The sequence below is a fragment of the Diadema setosum genome, chromosome 16, assembly GCF_964275005.1.
Source record: "Diadema setosum chromosome 16, eeDiaSeto1, whole genome shotgun sequence".
Classification (NCBI taxonomy): Eukaryota; Metazoa; Echinodermata; class Echinoidea; order Diadematoida; family Diadematidae; genus Diadema; species Diadema setosum.
The window spans coordinates 29,036,624-29,056,401 of record NC_092700.1 but is presented as its reverse complement, the minus strand read 5'-3'; the positions used below and the strand labels follow the sequence as shown (position 1 = coordinate 29,056,401).

Below are 19,778 nucleotides of genomic sequence, written 5' to 3'. Positions count from 1 at the left end.
CTAGTAAATTCAATATCTGGCAGACTCATTACAGCAGCAACAATAACAACAAAAGAATATGTGCCCAACTTTGTTCTTGCTGTTTCTTGGGTGGCTGTTAGTTTACGTATTTGATTGTTTGTTTGTTAGTTTCTTGGCTTTTTTTTTACAGACTGTACTCAACTTTTTCAAAGCATCACCTCTGAACAGCCCCTCTCTTGAACTGTCCTTGAATTGGGGTACGGGGTCAAAGGTTAACAGCACACGTGAGAGATCACCAGACATAACAAGGTCTGCACATCAAGAAGCTATGGTCTAAAGAGGGTAAAGAAAACTCTTGTTGTAGGAATCGTGAATGTTCCTTGAACTCTTGGATTTGTTTTTACTCTTCTTTATTTGTCTTCACCTTGTTGGCTTGCTTTTTATTTTTGTCAGAATAACATTCAATTACGCCGTGGGCTTTCTTTGAGACTGTCAAGGAGAAGCCATCGTAATGTTACCCTTGTTAGCAAATTTGGTTGTAAACCCACAGGGAATATTGACTTGAGAGCTTTTGCAGCTGATCACTCAAAGAAGAAAGCCTGTTAGTGTCCATTCTTGCTCCACTGCAGATGATTCGTCTCTAAGCTCCATCTCAACATTGTACATATGAATATCTGACAGGTTCAGCCTTTTCATACTGTTAACACCAATCAAATACAGAGCAAACTTGATGGAAGGTTTGATTTTGCTACAACACGCATTTCCCACAGACACCTGCCCGAGTTTACTCGGGACTCATCCTCAACAGGTTAAACTTCAAACAACATAAAACATTTTCCCTTTCTGCTTTAGTTGTTCACACTGTATGGGCAAGCCCTCAATCATCCAATCAAATGTGTGAAAACTTATAACTAACTCTACACATTCATGATTACTGCATGTATCCTCCTTCGCCCAACCCACCCACCATGAATATTCATCAGGTTGTCTATGACATCATCTAATCTATATGAGATGTGAACTCCTCCTCATGGTCCCTATCTCACCCATCAGTGTCTACTGGGACCAGGCATACCACATGTTCACTCTATGGAAAATTACATTTAAGTGTCCTGAAACACAAAGGGTTAACAATGTCTTCTTTCCTCCCCCCCCCCAATTTTTTTTTTTTTTGATTGAAAGTTTGTCTGCATTCCTGGCATGCAGTCCTCCCCTCACCTACTTTAACCCGTTGAGGACGGTTTGATTTTGCTATAACACGCATTTCCCATAGACACTTGCCCGAGTATACTCGGGACTCATCCTCAACGGGTTAACCCGTTAAGGACGAGTCCCAAGAATACTCGGCAGGTGTCTATGGGAAATGCGTGTTGTAGCAAAATCAGTCCGTCCTCAATGGGTTAAAAAGTGACTTCAATGCCCTTCCAAACAAACTGACAACAGATGCGTCAAGACCTTGGTGTCTTCTGTTCAAAGACAAAAATATAAGTATGCCTATGTATTCCATTTCAAATCAATTTAAGTTATATTTCGAATCATTTTCCAACAGACAGATTACTTGATGCCTTTATGGAATACATTTAATACAACAGTCTAATTGTTACACAAGCTTTCCTTTCCACAGGTTGCTCATTTGTGATGAATATATTACATCATGGTACATCAGATCTTTAAGTTTGCTTTTTTCAATTATGTGCCTTTAACTCTAACCAGAATGAGGTTATGTGTGATAACTCACTGTCCACCATGTCATTTTCTACATTTTCTTTTGCACGTGAAATATTAGATGAGCTGATCAAAACTGAAAATTGCAGGCACATTGTGCGGTTTCCTTCAGATTAAAAACAGATGATTTAAAAAACTTTATCCTTGCGAGTAGGGAGCAAAAGACCAACAAAATGCACTCACACAAAGGCCATCTAAAGTGACACCCTACGTAACCTACTCAGGAATTGATACCTTATGAGGGGCTCCGCCATGACGATCGCTGGTTCACATTTCATCCAGAGGGGTTGGACCGTTCTAATTCTTGCCCGGCAACATCTAGGTCAATTGTTTTTGGCGAGTGAGGATGACCAAAAAGATTGTCCAAACTGTTCCCTAACCCCATCACCTCCTCCTCCCTTCCCGCGTCCCTTTTTGCCCCCCTTCACTGAGTCAGAGGTGCTGTGATCAAAGCCAATTATTTCATCTTTTTATATCCCCCCTCCTCCCCCTTTTTTTTTTCGCAGACATTGAAAGGACACTGCCCTTCGCGGTGCCTCCCAGAGGCGCGATGAATCAGGCACCTTGCATCACATTCCGCCCGTAATTGCAGGATACATTTCGGGTGACAAAGAACAATTATTCACGGGGTTCCGGACCCCGCCGGTTCTTGCTCTGCCCCTCTCTCTCGCCATCTCCTTCTCGCTCATCGAAACTAACGAGGGAAGACAATGGCTCCCATTATCTCGTGATTGTCCATCCTTTGTTTCATATTTCCTCTTTTTTCCCGAGTATGCGACTCTTCCGTCATTTTGTCATAATTCTTTTTTTTTTTAAAGACGGAAAGGAAGACTTCGCTAGTGAGGATTGATGATGGGCAGGTCCCGATCCTCTCTTTCCTCCGTCCCCACGGGAACATCGGGTCGGGGGAAGAGGAAAGTCGGCAGACAAAGGACTGACGTGCCATCCACACAATAATAGGATGCGTCAACCCATCCTTAATAGAGGAGCGCATGTTACACACACACACACACGCAATGGCGCGAAATAGTGATAGCTGCCTCACGGACATGCCTGACTACAGTCTTTACTACAAAACATCTGTGTAAGAGAAGTCAAACAACTGATTACAGGGTCACTTTTTTGCAGTAGGCCTAAAATGCATGTTGAGAATTAACTATTAGGATTTTCACTCTTTTTTTAACTAAGAACAGTCCTTTTTCTATCTGGATATACATTTTAGAGACATAACATTGGAAAAGAGTAATGTTTTGATTCTTTCTACAGATTTGTATAGACACATTTTTTTTTTCTCAATGTGATGTAATTTTTCTCCATTTACCCCTAATGAGGCACATGAAGTAAATATGAAAATCCTGAATAAACTTTCAGTAACAGTCAGCCGTGGTATTATGACTATCCTTTGTGAATACAGTCTGTTTGATGAGTAAATCACGTATCATGATAATCTGATAATCCCTTCATACCAGTTGCTATGGAGACTTAAATCCCCCATTGCATGAGCAGTAAACATTGAGTCATGTGTTAAAAAGAAAGATTCTCTACTTTAAAGCCCCCTTTTTTTACAGTAACATTTCAGAGACTGATTTTGTAATCGCTTCCTTTTCCAGATAATTAGAAACATTCAATTCTGACTTGATATTCTGATAAAACTGTAAGCTCTTTATTACATGTATTTCATCTGAGTGGTTCCTACTTATGTCACAAAAAGTTAAAATCTGAATACCCATCTTGTCAAAAACTACATATAATACCATTCCTTTAAGCCGCAAATTCAACATAAACACAACAATTATTCTCAAGGCAATTCGTGAGGAGTGTCAGAGTTTACTCTACCACCTGTGACCGAACTTATCGATAAATTACGTGCAGAACATTCCCAACATTTCCTCCTGCAGTCAAAGAGTCATGCTGCTTTTGGTTTCTGATTTTTTTCTTCTTTTTTTTTTACTCCATTTTTGTACCATTCTTTGAATCGCCACATGTCAAAGAGCATGTTTCATACATGACATCCTTCACATGAAGTGTGGATATCAATTTCCAAGTCATATAATCTCGCAGACTAAACACAGTGGTTTACTTCCAGGAAATGCAAAAACAACAACTATGTACTTATATTATATAGTCTCTTTAGTACAATGCAGGCCGAGTCACGAACTATCTTGGTGGGGATGAGTAAAGTGAAAGGATATACCGGTATCATTCTCTCCGTGGCATTTCCCATTATTTGCATGGTTGGACCGAGGAGGTGAAACTTGCCGAGTACCTACTTGGTTCAAGGAAATGGCGCTACCTTTTAGTAGATCTCTACTACACATGATTTAGGGGGAAAATTAGGTGCAGTACACATATGTCTTTTCCTGTGTATCATGGCATAAAATACATCCAATTGCTACATCGATATGAAGCAAGAGCATGCACAAAAACAGAAAATCTCCACAGTCAACATTCGGGAGACAATTTTGACAGTTTTGAATTTACTGCGAATGAAATTCTGCCATTAAAAAGAAAGAAAAACTAATGACACTGGAGTCTGAATATCTTATCAACGTGAGGCAAAAGTACTTTTCTCGCCATGAATGCTGCACACTCATAACGCCCATGATCCCGAACGAAATCTGTGAGTGATTACAGTAAGTAGCTCTGCCCACATGTCGTTAAAAACTGAAAATATTAATGATAATCTCCGGAGTCTCCGGGCCGGAAGCATTTATGTCTTCGTTTATAAAATTCATTCCACATGGCGAAATTTGGTTGGCAATAATGACATGTCATCCAATGTAACCTCTACATCAGCACTGCTGTTCTCCATAGGGGAAAAACAAAGAATGATATTAAAAGGTATGATACATAAATGAAAAAGATTTTTTATTCTTGTGTGATCTTCCCAACTTGCCTGTCATGGCACTTCCTGCTTAAGCTGATAGCAGAACTATTAATGTCACGTTTTTACTATTTCACTTTGCAAGAGGTTCGGGGGGGGGGGGGGGTCTTTTCGGACAGATAGAATTACAACATTTTTAGTTTCTATTCTCAGCACACCAAAGTATAAAAAACGCAAATTATTTGTGGTATTGCAACAAGATAATTGAAGTGGGTAAAACTTCCCGTCGGAACAGTTACATGTTGACTCTTGTATAGACACCTGGTGGACTCGATCACCTCATGATATAATTGAATTTGACTCTTTGTTTATGGGTAAAGGTTTGAAAATTCACCGCATAGACAACATTATGCATGCAAACACAAACACACACACAATTTGAACATAAGATATACACATCTATACACATACTCCTTATGTAAATAATGAACCAAATCCTGTGTGCAGTTACAAGAAAATGGACCTCTAGAGCTATCTCCCTGTACTTCCCAGCCAACCACCCCCCCCCCCCCCATCTACTGAAAAACATTGATATCATCTATTTGGATGTGGTTTTGGCACTTCTACTCTGCTGGCATTTTACTTTTAAAGGCCACAGATAGAATGCACATAAAAACTAGGTTTGTTTAGGTTTGCAAATAAATTAGATTAAGACTATCGGTTGCTTTATTAGTATATTGGATTTGCCATATAAGAAACCACAACTACATGTAAAAATCTTGCTGTTGATGGAGCACAACACCCTAACAAAATATTGTTAGTATCAAAGGAAGATGCTGATTTGTTTGACATGTGGTTTAAAAGGAAGACACCTGTTCCTATTCATCTCTTTGTAAAGTTTGATGCTTTACCAATTTTGTCCTAATGAAAACTGTTTCAAATACTTTGTCACATATGTCTTTTCATCATGATAATAATAATAATGATGGTAATAATAATAACAATAATAATAATAATGAAATCAAGTAGCATGAATATTTTATTGTGCAGCTATCATAATCATATATTCTACTGCAAATTACAAAATAAAGAGTCTAGACATACATAATTCAGACTTGAGTAGCATTTTAAAGAAGATGAATTTCTAATCAGGTCTTAAACTCAGTCCGTGCACATGTAAATGAAGGGAAACTTTGCAAGAGTATATTTTATATATAAGATATATTCTTCCTTCTTCATCAGTTTTGAGCTGGTATGAAGCTAGAGGTTTACATTGCTTTATATTCATCAGCATGGGTTGGCTTTTAATGGTCGATGCTGTTTTGGCAGATAAGGAGGAATACGAGGAAGAGACAATCACACTACTTATCCAATGAACTTCATTTTCACCCACAGCTCTGATGACCGATAATGGTCCCCGTTATTGCTGACACTGACTGGATGCTCACGATCACGTAACAATAAACAAGTCAAAACATTAGCTTTTGGCATCGTGCCCTCTGCACAGCAGCCACCACAAACCACCTAGAGTTCCTTCAAAAAATACTCTCAGAATGCTCTGGCATTCTTCCAGTGCAAGTCATAATACAGGGAAAGCTACAATTGTAATTGTACAATATCCAATTGGAACAGGGTTGCCATGGTGACGCAGTCAACAACCCCAGCTTGTAACTGCGCCCTCACATATTTTGTTTTTCCCTCCCGCAGAGGCTTCCTGCACTATATACATTGTTAATGCAAGCAGGTAGCAAAGGGGATAGGAGGATTAACCCGTTGAGGACGGACTGATTTTGCTACAACACGCATTTCCCATAGACACCTGCCCGAGTATACTCGGGACTCGATCTCAATGGGTTAAAAGAACTGGAACAGCAGTTGGCGTCCATTGCAAAGTCTCCCTCGTCTAACGAGGTGACGACAGACATGACAACGCCTAAACGATTACAATCGTTGTGCTCACTTTGTCTCCCACACTGTCTGTCTGTATGTTTGTCTGTCTCTCACATACACCCAAACACACACACACACACACACACACACACACAAATTAATTCTACAAGTGATGGTGGAGCTGTAAGCCTATACTTCGCAAAAGTCAATAAAGAAAATGCCGTAATCGAAGAGGTAACTGAAATCTTACGAATTGATCATCATAATTGGTTTTCCAGGAGAGATCCTGTTTTCTTTCATGCTATGTACATTGCATTTTGAGGTAAATACAATGTTTGTTTTCATCTCTATAATCATTATCACCACTTTTATTATATCTTTAAACAGATGATGGTGATGACAACAATAATCATCTTGATGATGATGATCATAATCACAGTCATTATCACTACCATACCCATCAGCCACATATCGGTTTGAAAGTAATACCTAAATGAGTTGCTCGTTTTTTGTTCTTGTTTTATTATTATTATTTTTTTTTTGAGGACAGGCTAATTTTGCTACAACATGCATTTCCCACCGACACTTAAGCGAGTACATATACTCAGGATTCGCCTTCTACGGGTTATGATGTAAAAATAGGGTTGAGGGTCAGTATATCATATCCATGTCACAAAAAATTTGCATTGTAATTTTTTTTTGTTGAAGACTAAGTGCATGAATATGTGGGAAAAAAATATATATATTTTGCACAACAGCCATAATTCTGAAAAAATTGCTTTCAATGTCACCATGTGCTCAATTTTGCACATAAATGTGTTAATTATAAAGACAATTATGTCATTCTTGAGGTCAATATAAAGATATATATTGACATATTCATATTGCTATGTGCTTATGAAAGATGGCCCCAGACCAAGAAACAGCAGCACTAAAAAAAAAAACAAAAAAAAAAAACAGACTTCATGAACGAAGGTCAAATTAATCTAGTTTGTATACAAACTGCTACTCATGACAAACTCACAGAAATAAACACGAAACAGACTCAAAGTAACTGTTCACCCCCACACTTTGGCAGGAAAAGATTGTTAACTGCTAAATCCAGCAATTTCGGCCATTTTCGGCCAAGATATCCTGCCCCGTTTTCTAAAAATTCGGTGTCCCTGTGGAACATATGACTGCACTTGGTACTTCAGAGTCACCAGCAGCCCCCTCCCCCAACAAAAAAAAAAAAGTGCGCTTCTAGCCAAACAGGTTGTGGGAATTAGCGAGGCATAATCAAGTTTGCGCCTATCTTGGCTGGGGTTTTCCACTGGAGAAGAGGAATCTTAATGAAAGACAGATTTGCGTGCACATGAACTAGTGGGGGCAGACACAGGCTGAGAATCCTTTTAAAGAGTAGATACAGAAATTTTGCCACACTGTTTCACTTGCTTACGAGTGAGAAAATTACACTGAATATTTAGCAGCAAATTCCAGGCATGGTATATATTTGCAGTCTTATGGTATATATTTGCAGTCTTATGGTAAAAGCATGGCAGGTGCCTTCAAATTGAACACAGTGCACTTAGCCTGGCTGAAAACGCATTGTGCGGACTGATCGAAATATAGGAAGTGAGTGAAGAAAATGACGTACCTTTCGTGATCCACTCCCAGATCAGTGTAGATGCTGAGGAACATTCCTCCAAGAACGTAGCCAAAGGCCGGGCCCAGCAGGGACGCTCCATTGAAGATTCCTGTGGGTTTGCAGGGAGAGAAAAACAAACAAACACAAAAATTATTTATATGAAGACGCTAAACCCTTCAAATCTGTAATACAATGATTGCCCATACAATGTATGATTACTGTGATGCACACCCCAACCCCAAAAGTGACGGATTAAATGAGAAAGTCTTAAAAACATATATGAGAATTCAACAAATGCAGAAAGGTTTGAAATGCTCAGTGACAGTTCGCAGATAACCTGTCAACTATTCAAATGGTCTTAAAGGGATGGTATGGTTTCAGTTAAGATAGGGAATTATGATTTTAAGTTTTTGCAAGATAAAAACTACTGAAACATGAAGGAGCATACAATTCTCAGAGGAATTCCAAGTTTATTTGATAAAAATCAGTTTTGAAATGGCTGAGATATCCAAAAACAAAGTAAAACAAAGTGGTCCTAATAAAAAGTGGGTCCCACCTTTAATTAGAACCTTTTTTTTTCTTTTTTCTTTTTTCTTTTTTTTTGATGGGGGCGAGATATCTCAGCCATTTCAAAAACCAATTTTCATCAAATATATTTTGAATTCCTCTGAGAATTGTATGCTCTTTGATATTTCATAACAGGTTTCTCATTATCTCACAAAAAGTTGGAAAACTGAACTCCCATCTCCACCAAAACTATACCATCCCTCCCTTTAACTTCCTGAATACTGGTCAGGTGACATTACATCTTTCTCTGCACGCAAGCCTTGTAAATTTTTTTTTTCCACCTGGGGTGATGGGGTGGGGGGTGGGGGGCTACACTCTCTGCTGACAGACAAAAAAAGGCAATTTTATGTCTGTCGTGCATGAACATTCATGACATCATTTCATCTGCAGGGTGTGGATTTGAGCCATTTTCAAAAACAACCACAGATGCAGTGCAATGCCATCTTCAACTGCAGAAAAACAAAATATCTAGCTCATGCAGCCAAACGAGAAAACACTCAGAACACTGTGAATCAACCATATGAAGCTCTGCTGGCTTTGAGGGCATTTGCACAAAATTTTTCAAACAGTCGCAACAACAGTCAATGATGATTGTTGACAGTATTTGAGTGTTTTTTTTTCTGTTTTTTTTTTTCTCAGTCTCAAATTCCCACAAAGTCTGCCATAGCTCTCTCTGTGACAAATGACAACTCCAAAGATGTATAATGATTTTGACATTTGTTTTTCTTTCAGTCTTTTCTTCTTTTTTTTTTTTTTTTTTTTTTTTTTTTTTGAGGTCTCCTTGCCTCCATTTAGCATTTACCTCCTGTCTTCCAAATTCAGGGAGACCATTGTAAAAGGCATCAATTCCAGGTGACAAGACGCATGTACAGCTATGAGTTGTCCTTGTCGGAGGGCACTACATGTATCTGAGTGAAACCAAGCGTGGGTTGATGACGCACGCTCCATTTGCGAATACGAAGCAAATCATTGGAGCCAGCGAGTTTTGCCAGTCAAAGACCGCAGATCCTTATCAAAATATCGTCTTTGTCTGTTTCTTTCACTACATTGTTTGGGTGTCTTTGAGCAGATATAATGAAATATATCTGTCAGACACATAGTGGTCTAGCAGGTTGTTTAAAAGAAAATATATATCTGTCATATATATATATATATCTTATCTGTCAGACACATAATGGTCTAGTAGGTTGTTTAAAAGAAAGTATATATCAGGATTTCTTTATGCAGGGTGAGTTGTGGGTTGGTTTGTAAATACAGTACTTCTTCTCAATTTGTCCTGGTCATTCTTTTCAACTCCTGTCATATACATTGTACCTTATGTACACAAAACCTGGTGAAGAATCATGAACTTTTATTTCCACTGGAGTGTATGAAGAAGGGTATCAATTAAGTAACAGTGAAATTTCTGTATTGGATAGTTGGTGTTTCTTTCTTTCTCTTCATCATTCTTACTTTATGATGTTTTAATTTTATCTTTTTTTTACACTATGTTTGACTTTTCCTGCTTTTGCCTCACAAGGCTATGTTTATGATTCTACTATAAATATGTTAGCATGGAAATTGGTATCATATCCTATATCAAAGTTCTTAAACAGTGGTTGAGATTTTTATTCTTTGTTTGTTTGAATGCAAGAGAGTACCAAGTATCCTTAACACTTTCAAAGATCTAGTCTCGAGTATACTCGGGCACATTTCAATGGCAAATATATGTTTTATAGCAAAATCAGCTCATCCTAATTGGGTTAAGTGAATACTGTTTATACCATATTGATTTTAAGGCAGGCCCCTGGATCTGTTGCCATCATGTACTATGAGGATTTTTTCCTCCCTTCGAAAGAAAATTGATAAAAGTTGATGCATGCATAATTATGACTTTATGACCTTCATGGGTTTCATCACATTAAATCACATTAAATCAAAGTTTTCTTTCGTCATTGTTTTAAGATGAATCTGCACATTCTCAATAATAAAGACAAAACAAGCCATTTTTTTTTTTAAACCCAGTTAAGAGGTATGTACTCTGGCTGTTGGTATAACAAGAATGCTCATAAATGCAAGAGAATATTTAGCAGAGGGGTGACGGTTGAGGTTTGAATTTTCTAGAGGGAGACAAACTGAAGAAAATTCAAACGTCAAATATTTAATCTTATAACTCATCAATGAAGTAACATGAAACTAGCCGTCTCAAAGACAGCAAACAAATATTTATCTTCCTCCATGAGTAATGGCTGCTGAAGTTTAAATGACTCCTACAAGAAAGCAGACTATGATGAATTCAAGACATTCCTGACTCCATGTAGAGTATTCCCTGGTTGTCTGGCACGACAAAAATGTTGCTTACATTCCATATATCACGACTCACCAAATATGAGATGTAATCAAACTAGATGTCATCAGGATAAGAAATAGACATAGATTATCTTTGTCAAGCAAGCTGTGTTACTGATCAAATCCATTTTCATCTGGGAATATTGCAACAAATTTGAGGTATAATAGCCCATGGACCTAAATGGGTTCATCTGCTGTGAAATTTGATGGTATTTGCGTGCTCCTTTGTTTAATTCCTAATAAACAAGAAAGGAAAGTGAGAATCCACTTTACTTCCCCACCTCCTAGATAAAAGGAGGTCATCTAAAGCTACAGCATTTTGAAATAAGGAATTGGCTAACAAATCAACCTACAGAAAAGCAGCAACCATCAATAAATTGTCTGGAATATGAGACCAGCACATTCCTATTGACAAACAACAAATCTTACAAACTGTTTTGCTTTGATAAGACTCTGGGTAGCAGTTTGGTGTTCAGTAGATTTAAAGGCTGGGGCAAAGTTTCAAAAGTCACACTTTTAGTTGTTCAGGCCAATCATATAAAAGTATCCATCACTATGTCCTGTACCTTAACTCAATTCAATTGAAGAAATTATTTCATTTCACAAAAATTTACAATCCTTTAAAAAAAAATGGGAATGTTGCCAGTATCTTTTCCTTCAAGAACTACAAGTTGAAATTCAAACATCATGTGGAGCCTCAACATTGTAATTTCTTTGCTCTGCTACAAGTTTCATGCAGTGAGATATTGCAGACAAATTATTGGCCTGGCTATCATCCACTGAATATTAATGCCAATTATGCATAAATTCTCATCCACAATGCAATGTGAAGTTCACCTTTAATATCAGCTGGTGGTATACCTGTCAGAAACCATCATGTTGCTCAGTAAACCATTAATCTTTCAGCACACTGGCATTAGCTAAAAAGACTATCTTATCAAAATGATTGGACTGTCTCATTCAATAGGCGCTTCTCATAAATCCGGGGGTAAAGCAAAATAGTTTTGCCTGGTGATCTGGGAGGGCATCATGTTCCAGTTGCTATGGCAATATTTGGCATGTTACTAGGTTCAGAGTCCCAACCTTGTTTTCTACCGAGTTGTTGTTGTTTTTTTTTTCCTGGGAACACTATGAACACTATGTACCACCATGACTTCTTCCTAAATTGCACTGCTCAGTATTTATCCGTTGAGGATGGGCTGATTTTGCTACAAAATACATTTCCCATAGACACCTGCCCGAGTATACTCGGGACTCATCCTCAATGGGTTAAGGGGTGTAATGCTGAGTGAACTGCATGAGACAAAAGAAGACAAGAGAGGACTAAAGAATGAATTCTTCCCTCAACATCACTCCCCTTCATGTCCAGCACATTTTGGTAGACAGCTCGCTTGGTTTGCAAACATATTCATCTATTCATATACATATATTCATCTATTCATTTTACTTCATTATCTATTTTTCTATTTACTGTCTTTTCTGTCTATCTGTATATATCTTTATCTATCTATCTATCTATCTATCTATCTATCTATCTATCTATCCATCTATCTATAGTCTATCTATTTTTCTGTCTATTCGTTCATCCTCTGTATTTTTTTTTAATGGACATTCTTACATGTTTCTATAGCTGTTGTAACTCTATATCTTGTTCTTGTGATGCACTCTCCTGAAAGGGTCAGAAATTGAGAGTCCCGTCATCATTTCTTTACAGTCTGGTACTGAGAAAAAAACTCAACAATGCATTTTCCACTCTGTGAATGTTTGGATACACAGGAGTTGGCCCCCCCCCCCCAATAAAAATGAGGCCAAAAAAAAGTGTTTGCAAAAAGACATAAAATCTTTTACGTCACTAAGCATCAATGCACGTTCTACTCAAGTGCACCTCGGCTAGCTCCATATGTTGACCTCATAGCACAAACTAACAGAGAAGGCAGCATTGATTATTGGAGAGCGTCATGTCAGTGACATTTAGACCCAGGAATGTGGAAGGGTAATCGGGCCAGTCGTCTGTCCGCTCGCAGCGTTTATGTCTGTAAAGATACCCGGTGCCAATGCTGATTCAACAGCCATCTTCATTTCCCCGCTGAAGCAGACACTGCGAGTGCCGTCTTTACTGACAACATTTCACAGAAACGGAAAGAGGTCGCGTTAAAAAAAAAGTCGCCCCCGACAATTGGCGCAAAATAGTTGATGCAGACGTCCCAATTCAGTGGGTGGATGGATGGATGGATGTTCATTCCATAAATTCTTCACCCACATTTTTGAAGCATGGCACATTCGCCTTCATCTTCCCTCACCGATGAAGATCGTAACAACATTATGATTGCTTGCCAGGAGGTCCCTTCCCAGATGCCGAAACAGCAAAGTTTTCTTACTACAGTTGGAGTTGTCATTTCACCTAATATTTCTTACAGTTTGTTTATTTTTGGGTGACCAAATGTTTCCATCTCCCCTGTTTCTCATTATCTTTAAAGGACAGTGTAGTTTTGGTTGAGATGGGGACTCAGGTTCAGATATCCATGAACACAGTAAAACAAAGTGGTCCTTTTTTCAGGACCACTTTTTTTTTAATAAATATCTCAGCCATTTCAAAACTAATTTTCATTAAATAAACTTTGAATTTCTCTAAGAATTGCATGCTCTTTAATATTTCATATAAGTACAAGTAGTTTATAATCACCTTGTGAAAAATTAAAACTTGAATCCCCATCTCAACCAAAATTATACCTTTAAGAGTCCTCCCTCACCCTCTAAATCTCCCTAAGTTTCTAGTCATATTCACTGACAGGGGTTCTCAATCTTTGCTTTATGATGCCAAAAAAGAAAAAAAGAAAAAAAAAGAAATAAATGCAACTGTTCACCCACCCTGCGCCAGACAAATCATCACTATATTTCACGTGCAAAAAAAAACCAACAACAACAACAACAACAACAACAACAACAACAACAACAACAACAACAGCAACAACAATGGTGAATGTGACCACTGACATCCAATTTTTACCAAGTACCGTATCTATTAAAGGTCCACATGTTGTCCACACACACCATGCAGGGCAAATTATTGCAATATTTCAAAGAAATCACACAGGACTGACTTTTGCAGCGCAATACGTATTGCAATAATTAACATTTGTTTTTTGTTTTGGCATCCTCACGCACAAATTCAGGGCTTTCAAATATCAAAATCTGTTCATTTCGCGTGGATATGTGAGTGTGTGTCTGCATGTGGCTTCTTAGGTTTTTGTGTGGAGGTAAAGTTGCTGCGAGTTGCTGTGCTTGATATTTATAAAATCATGATAAATTGTTTTCAAAAGGTTTGTCAGCTTTCATGGAAGGATTAGACCGAGAGACGTAAAGTCTGCAGACAGACAACAGACTTTAGACAATGTTGTCAGTTGTTTGCATGACATGACAGCGGTGGCAGTACGCCAAGTATGTTACATGTACTTACACCTATCAACATTCTAACATGATTGTTGATCGGAATAATCCTGTGGTGTCATTTCCTGTCTTCTTTTAAAGGATACTCATTTAAAAAAAAAACAAGAAATTGTTCTTCAAGATACCATTAAGACCTTTACAGATTATCAGTGGTCTCTGAAATACAGAGCAGAAAAATCAAAAGTATTTTTTATTCTTTTCTAATTGTTATCATCAATTGTATCACTGCTATTTTCATAATTGTTATCATGACCATTTCAATTCATGTATTCAAGTAGAAGCAGAAATACTTTTATGTAGGTCCCATGAGAGTGAATCGAAATCGAAAGTATCAAGACCTGCTTTTATAGAAAATAGATTGAAATGCAAAGACCCCCCTCCCCCCCCCCCAAAAAAAAAAAAAAATAAGACTGAAAAAGAAGCACATGTTATAGCACAGCTGGTAGGATATACAGTATTTTTATGGAATGGATTTGTATAATTTCCTTAAATAGTGGACGAAAGTGGAACAATAACACTGTGTGGGTTGCTGCTGTATTATGTGAATGCTTTTTAGCACCCCTGAATGTGATTTTGATTGAGAACATAGAAGTTAAAAGAGACAAACATATTTGTTGGTAGTGCAGGGATGGTCGTTGAGTGCATTGGATAAGAACCACTCATCAAGAGAATTACCGGACTTGCTCAGAGCAGATTGGGGCAGGGTAAAGGAGGTCAACCAAGAGAATTAGTGCAGCGTGAAGAGGAGGCAACCAACAAAATATTAAAGAAGATGAAGGCCTGTAGGTCTGGGTATGAATGGGACTATTATGTCGCGAGATGAATCCCGGGGCACGCCGCTGCCTGTCACCTTGCATCAGCGCAAGCAACGATGTGAGCCATCAATGTCACTTTGGACCACCGCATCATTCAGTCAAGAGTATCGGTGGGCGAGGGGGAGGAAGAATTAAGAAAACAGCTCCCATGCCTGTATGACAGCTGCCTAAACCATCATTACTTGACATCACAGTGAAGAGCTCCTTCTAATAGTTCTTTCACCTTTTTTCTTCTTCTCATTATACCCCTCCTACGTACCTATCTCCCCTCCCCACCCCCAACATTTTCTGGAATGGTCACTTTTAGCCTGCAGTGTTTATACCTCATGCTAGTTGAGGAGTATAATGTGACCGTTCTACGACAGGATGATGCTCATCCCCGGTGTGACGACAGAACAGATTGTATGATGTCATTGATGCAAGTCATGTGACGCAAGTCATGTGACAAGACATCATGTCTTCCTACTGCTAGATGTGTGACATGAATGCATAATACACTTACAAACATATGTGTAACATATATCACGTATACATTTATAGCAGTTTGTATGCATGTCTGTACACAGAAGGAAAAGAGAGATAGAGATGCAGATATGTAGTATACTAATATGATGCCATATTGTCTGATGGAATGCAATATACGTCCACTCCATGTTGCTACCATGATATATTATATGCTGGTAAGAAAGCATTCAGAGAGAGTGCAGTTCAGCACAAGTACATGTTGTATGCATGGACCTCTTTTACCATCTGGGAAAATACTTATTATCACAAAGAAATAATATCACCAACAGAAAAATGAGACGTGAGACCAAATTACTAGATTTCTAGTTGGTTTTTTTATGCCATAATTTTTTCTCTCCATTAATATACAAGAGTTTGTTTGGTTTGTATACAACCCCAAAGATATTGTGAGATGTTGGTGTTCAGAGGATTAACTGGCTGGGGAGAGCTGTGCAGAACATTTTTTTTTTTTTTTTTTGGGGGGGGGGGGAGGGGGGGCAATATCTTCACCTACATAGCTTGGCTGCATCCGAAGACAACTGTGATGCACGTGTGGCACAGTGCCAAGGACACATCTCTGTTATGTAGGACGATCTCATTTGCATGACACGATGAATAAATGATGCATACCACTGTCATCAAATTTGTGTTTTTAGCCTTCAAAAAAGATTTTATAAAGGATGTCATTTCCGAATGAAAACATCAATACAGACCAAAAAAACAACAACAACAACAACAAGCAGTTGAGTCAATGTTCAAGGTTCAATGGAAGAAATTAATTTTGTTATCAAATCTCATAAACTATTTTACAAGTAAGGACAATAACTGGCATTGTGCTGTAAGGAACAACTGTCATCATACTCATTCCACTCAGACAAATTTACCAAGTGCTACATTATGTTTGGGAAACTATTTTTATTTGCTTTGCCTATCAACTACAAATATATCAAGGACCTCAAATAGTTATACTCAATTCATAAATGGCAGGAATGATTCATAAAACATATTGTAAAATAAACAAATTTGTGGGTTTGTTTGTTTTTTTTCCGAGAAAGAAATGTAATGAGTCATCACATGACCAAAAACAACAGTTAGGTGACAACTACAACAAAATTGACTCCATCACGGAATGCCATACTAGGTAATAAACCGATACCTGAGTGATTACAGTTATTCTGTATGTCATCAGCCCGACGTCATTCAAAACTTCTGTCATCATTTTTCACAAATATTCACCATACTTTTATGACCTGCCAAATGACACAGTGCATATGTTGATATATATAATGTTTGATTTGTCCACTGAGTACTCTACTCCCAGGGTAAAAATTGCTGCACAAATGTCTTTCTTTATACCATCATTAAGTTGGTACCCTTAAATTTTTCTACAGGTGTAACTTATATTGGAGGAAGATTAAATGGAAGGGGTTCAATGTATAAAATCTGCATAAAGTAACAAAGGAATTAAAAAAGATATATAAATTTTACAGAGCAACATGACCTTTAATCTTCGGAACCACGTTTCTAATTTAAGAATCAGTCACAATGTTAGTAATAAATAACAAGGCTTTAAGAATTCCATAACCGAAATGACAAATCATATTAAGGAAAAAAAAAAATGTTCCTCTTACATGTAAAACATGATCGGTGAAGAGTACAACACTTTTACAGGAAGATTCAGTACCAAACCGCACAAATGTGGCTTTCTCGTACTTGATGGGTAGGAAATGGTTCACCTGGGCATAGTGGCCTGAATCACCCTCGCACCTGACGGCAGGCAACTGCCCGCGGGGGAAGTCTATGAATAGAACTCTGAAGCCACACACATACTGGTATGACAAGTCCTGGATCAAGTCAAGATCACGAAGGTGTGGGGTGGGGGGGGGGGGGGATGGGGAGGTGCTGGGGACGGTGATAACAGGTGATTTGACAGCTGTATAGAGTTGGTGCCACCACAAACTTCCTACAAGCATGATTCAAGCATTACATGAATTATTAACTATACAAAACATATGCAAGCAATGCAAACACACACATACACTGACAATAAACAAGCAACACACACATTCACATACACACACACAGACAAAACATGCAAATGACACATAAACACAACCACAGCACAAACTAAATATAGGCCTACACACACACATTCCTATTAACAAATTCATACAAAGACAGCACACAAATCAACACACACACACACACACACACACACACACACACACACACACACACACACACACACACAAACTTCTTTGAAGTTGTATTTGGGATTTTAGATGTTTTCTTGATGCAGATAACATTTATCAATTTGGTAAATATACTGTATATCAGGACAAGCTAAGCCCATCAAAGGGAAATGTTGCTTGAAGCTCTGATTATTTTTTGTGTGTGATAAAATTGTCATCTTCTTTCAAGAACTTGAAATGTGATAGACAATGTAAAAAATACAATGGCTATTTTAAAGTGATCAACAAAATAGATAAGCCATAGTTCTTGTTTTGATATCAACTCAGGAACACAGTATTATTGTTCTCTTTTCTAATTCTGACATATCGCTTTTGGGCGACAAAACCTTGTATCTCAAAAATATCAAATGTTCCAAGGAGCGAAAAACAAACAAACATGGCAGTCAAAGCTTCGTGACAAGTGGGATCATCACCTTCCCTTTGGCATACTGTGGTGACTTTATCTGGGGGGTTTGACAGCTAGGATTTGGGCAGGACAACACTTAACCAATTAACTGACAATTGATCCAAAAAAGTGTGTTTTTCACCCAACTTTGAGATGCAACGTCTTCTCACCCCAGCGGATGACATGGCATTTCTCTTTCTTACCCAAACCCTCCTGCCCCCCCCCCCCCCTTCACCAAGGATGTACCCCATCATTAGTACATCAAAGAGAGAAAATCCTGGGGGAAAAATGATTTCATCAGGAGAAGAAAAAAATGGGGGTGAAAGACCTTGGAGATGCAAATCTTGACTAATCAAGTCCTCATTAGCAGAAGAAGATGACTTTCACCCAGCTGTCCGGGACAAATGACTCCGACCCAGGCCGGATTCCCATGGCCAAGTTCTCCCATGACAGGGAGGGGGTCTGCGCTTGGAAAAGCAATCAGTGCCACAACCCATTGGGATGATGCGGCTCACTTACATTGCCATGGCAACGGGCATGCATCCCACTCCCCTATCCGTGAATGGTCTCTGGGAGTTTTCACCATCTCAGACAATTATCTCCAATCATTTTCTTCCAATTTTTCATCTTCTCTAGCTCTCTCTCCTTGTCTGTCTTTTCTAGTTGTAAACTTTTATACAAGACAACCTTTGTCCCTCGTGGGAATCTCACCATCCTATGATACTCTGAACTGAGGATGGGACGGTTTGAGCGTTATTTTGTTTTGTTTTGTTATTTTGCTCAATCTGCTGTCCAGCTGCATGAGTGTCCAACCAGTGAATCTTCTCAACATGGCTTTTCCATTTAAGTTTCAAAATTCAATTCAGCCCAAACGGGATGGCAGGTCTTAAACACACTGATGGCATCATTTGCAACAGATGCCAGGATCGATTAGAAGTCCAGGAACACAAAGAAGAGAGAAAGGCATATGCCTGGGAAAAAAAAAAGGCATGCCTCAAATTTTCACACAAATGAGATTTGAGTTTGAAGTCACCTGTGTGGGCATAACAAGAGTCAAATTTTCTATCTCCCCCCCCCCCACTTCCCCGAAAAAAAAGAAAGAAAAAGAAAAGTGGAACGGCTTGGAAACATTGAAAATTCATCAGAGACTTTTCGACACATAAAGTGCACAGTTCTGACGAATGAGAATGTGAGCGGGCCGACAAGTAAATTTGTGTTTGACATCTGCAAAAGTACATGTAGGAATTCCTTTGAAAATGGAGGATTACAAGTGCTTTTGACAGCAAAATTAAAGATATGTCCCCTAGTTGTCCTATGTACAATGTCATTCATATGAACCTGTTGTTAATCTCCCTGGGTTCTTGGTGATGAAGAATGTGATGTCACATGACAAGCGACATTTGAATTCTGGATACATATCTGATCCGAACAGAGATTGAGCTGAGAAATCATA

At 38.4% G+C, this 19,778-nt stretch overlaps 1 protein-coding gene across 1 annotated transcript in view; it reads right to left on the bottom strand.

Moving 5' to 3' along the window:
* Nucleotides 1-19,778, bottom strand: part of LOC140240314 (solute carrier organic anion transporter family member 4A1-like) — a 69,948-nt gene that overhangs the window by 32,237 nt on the left and 17,933 nt on the right. The window contains exon 3 of the mRNA XM_072320097.1: nucleotides 8,037-8,136. Within this exon, the coding sequence (XP_072176198.1) occupies nucleotides 8,037-8,136 (100 nt within the window). The remainder of the gene's footprint in view (nucleotides 1-8,036; nucleotides 8,137-19,778) is intronic.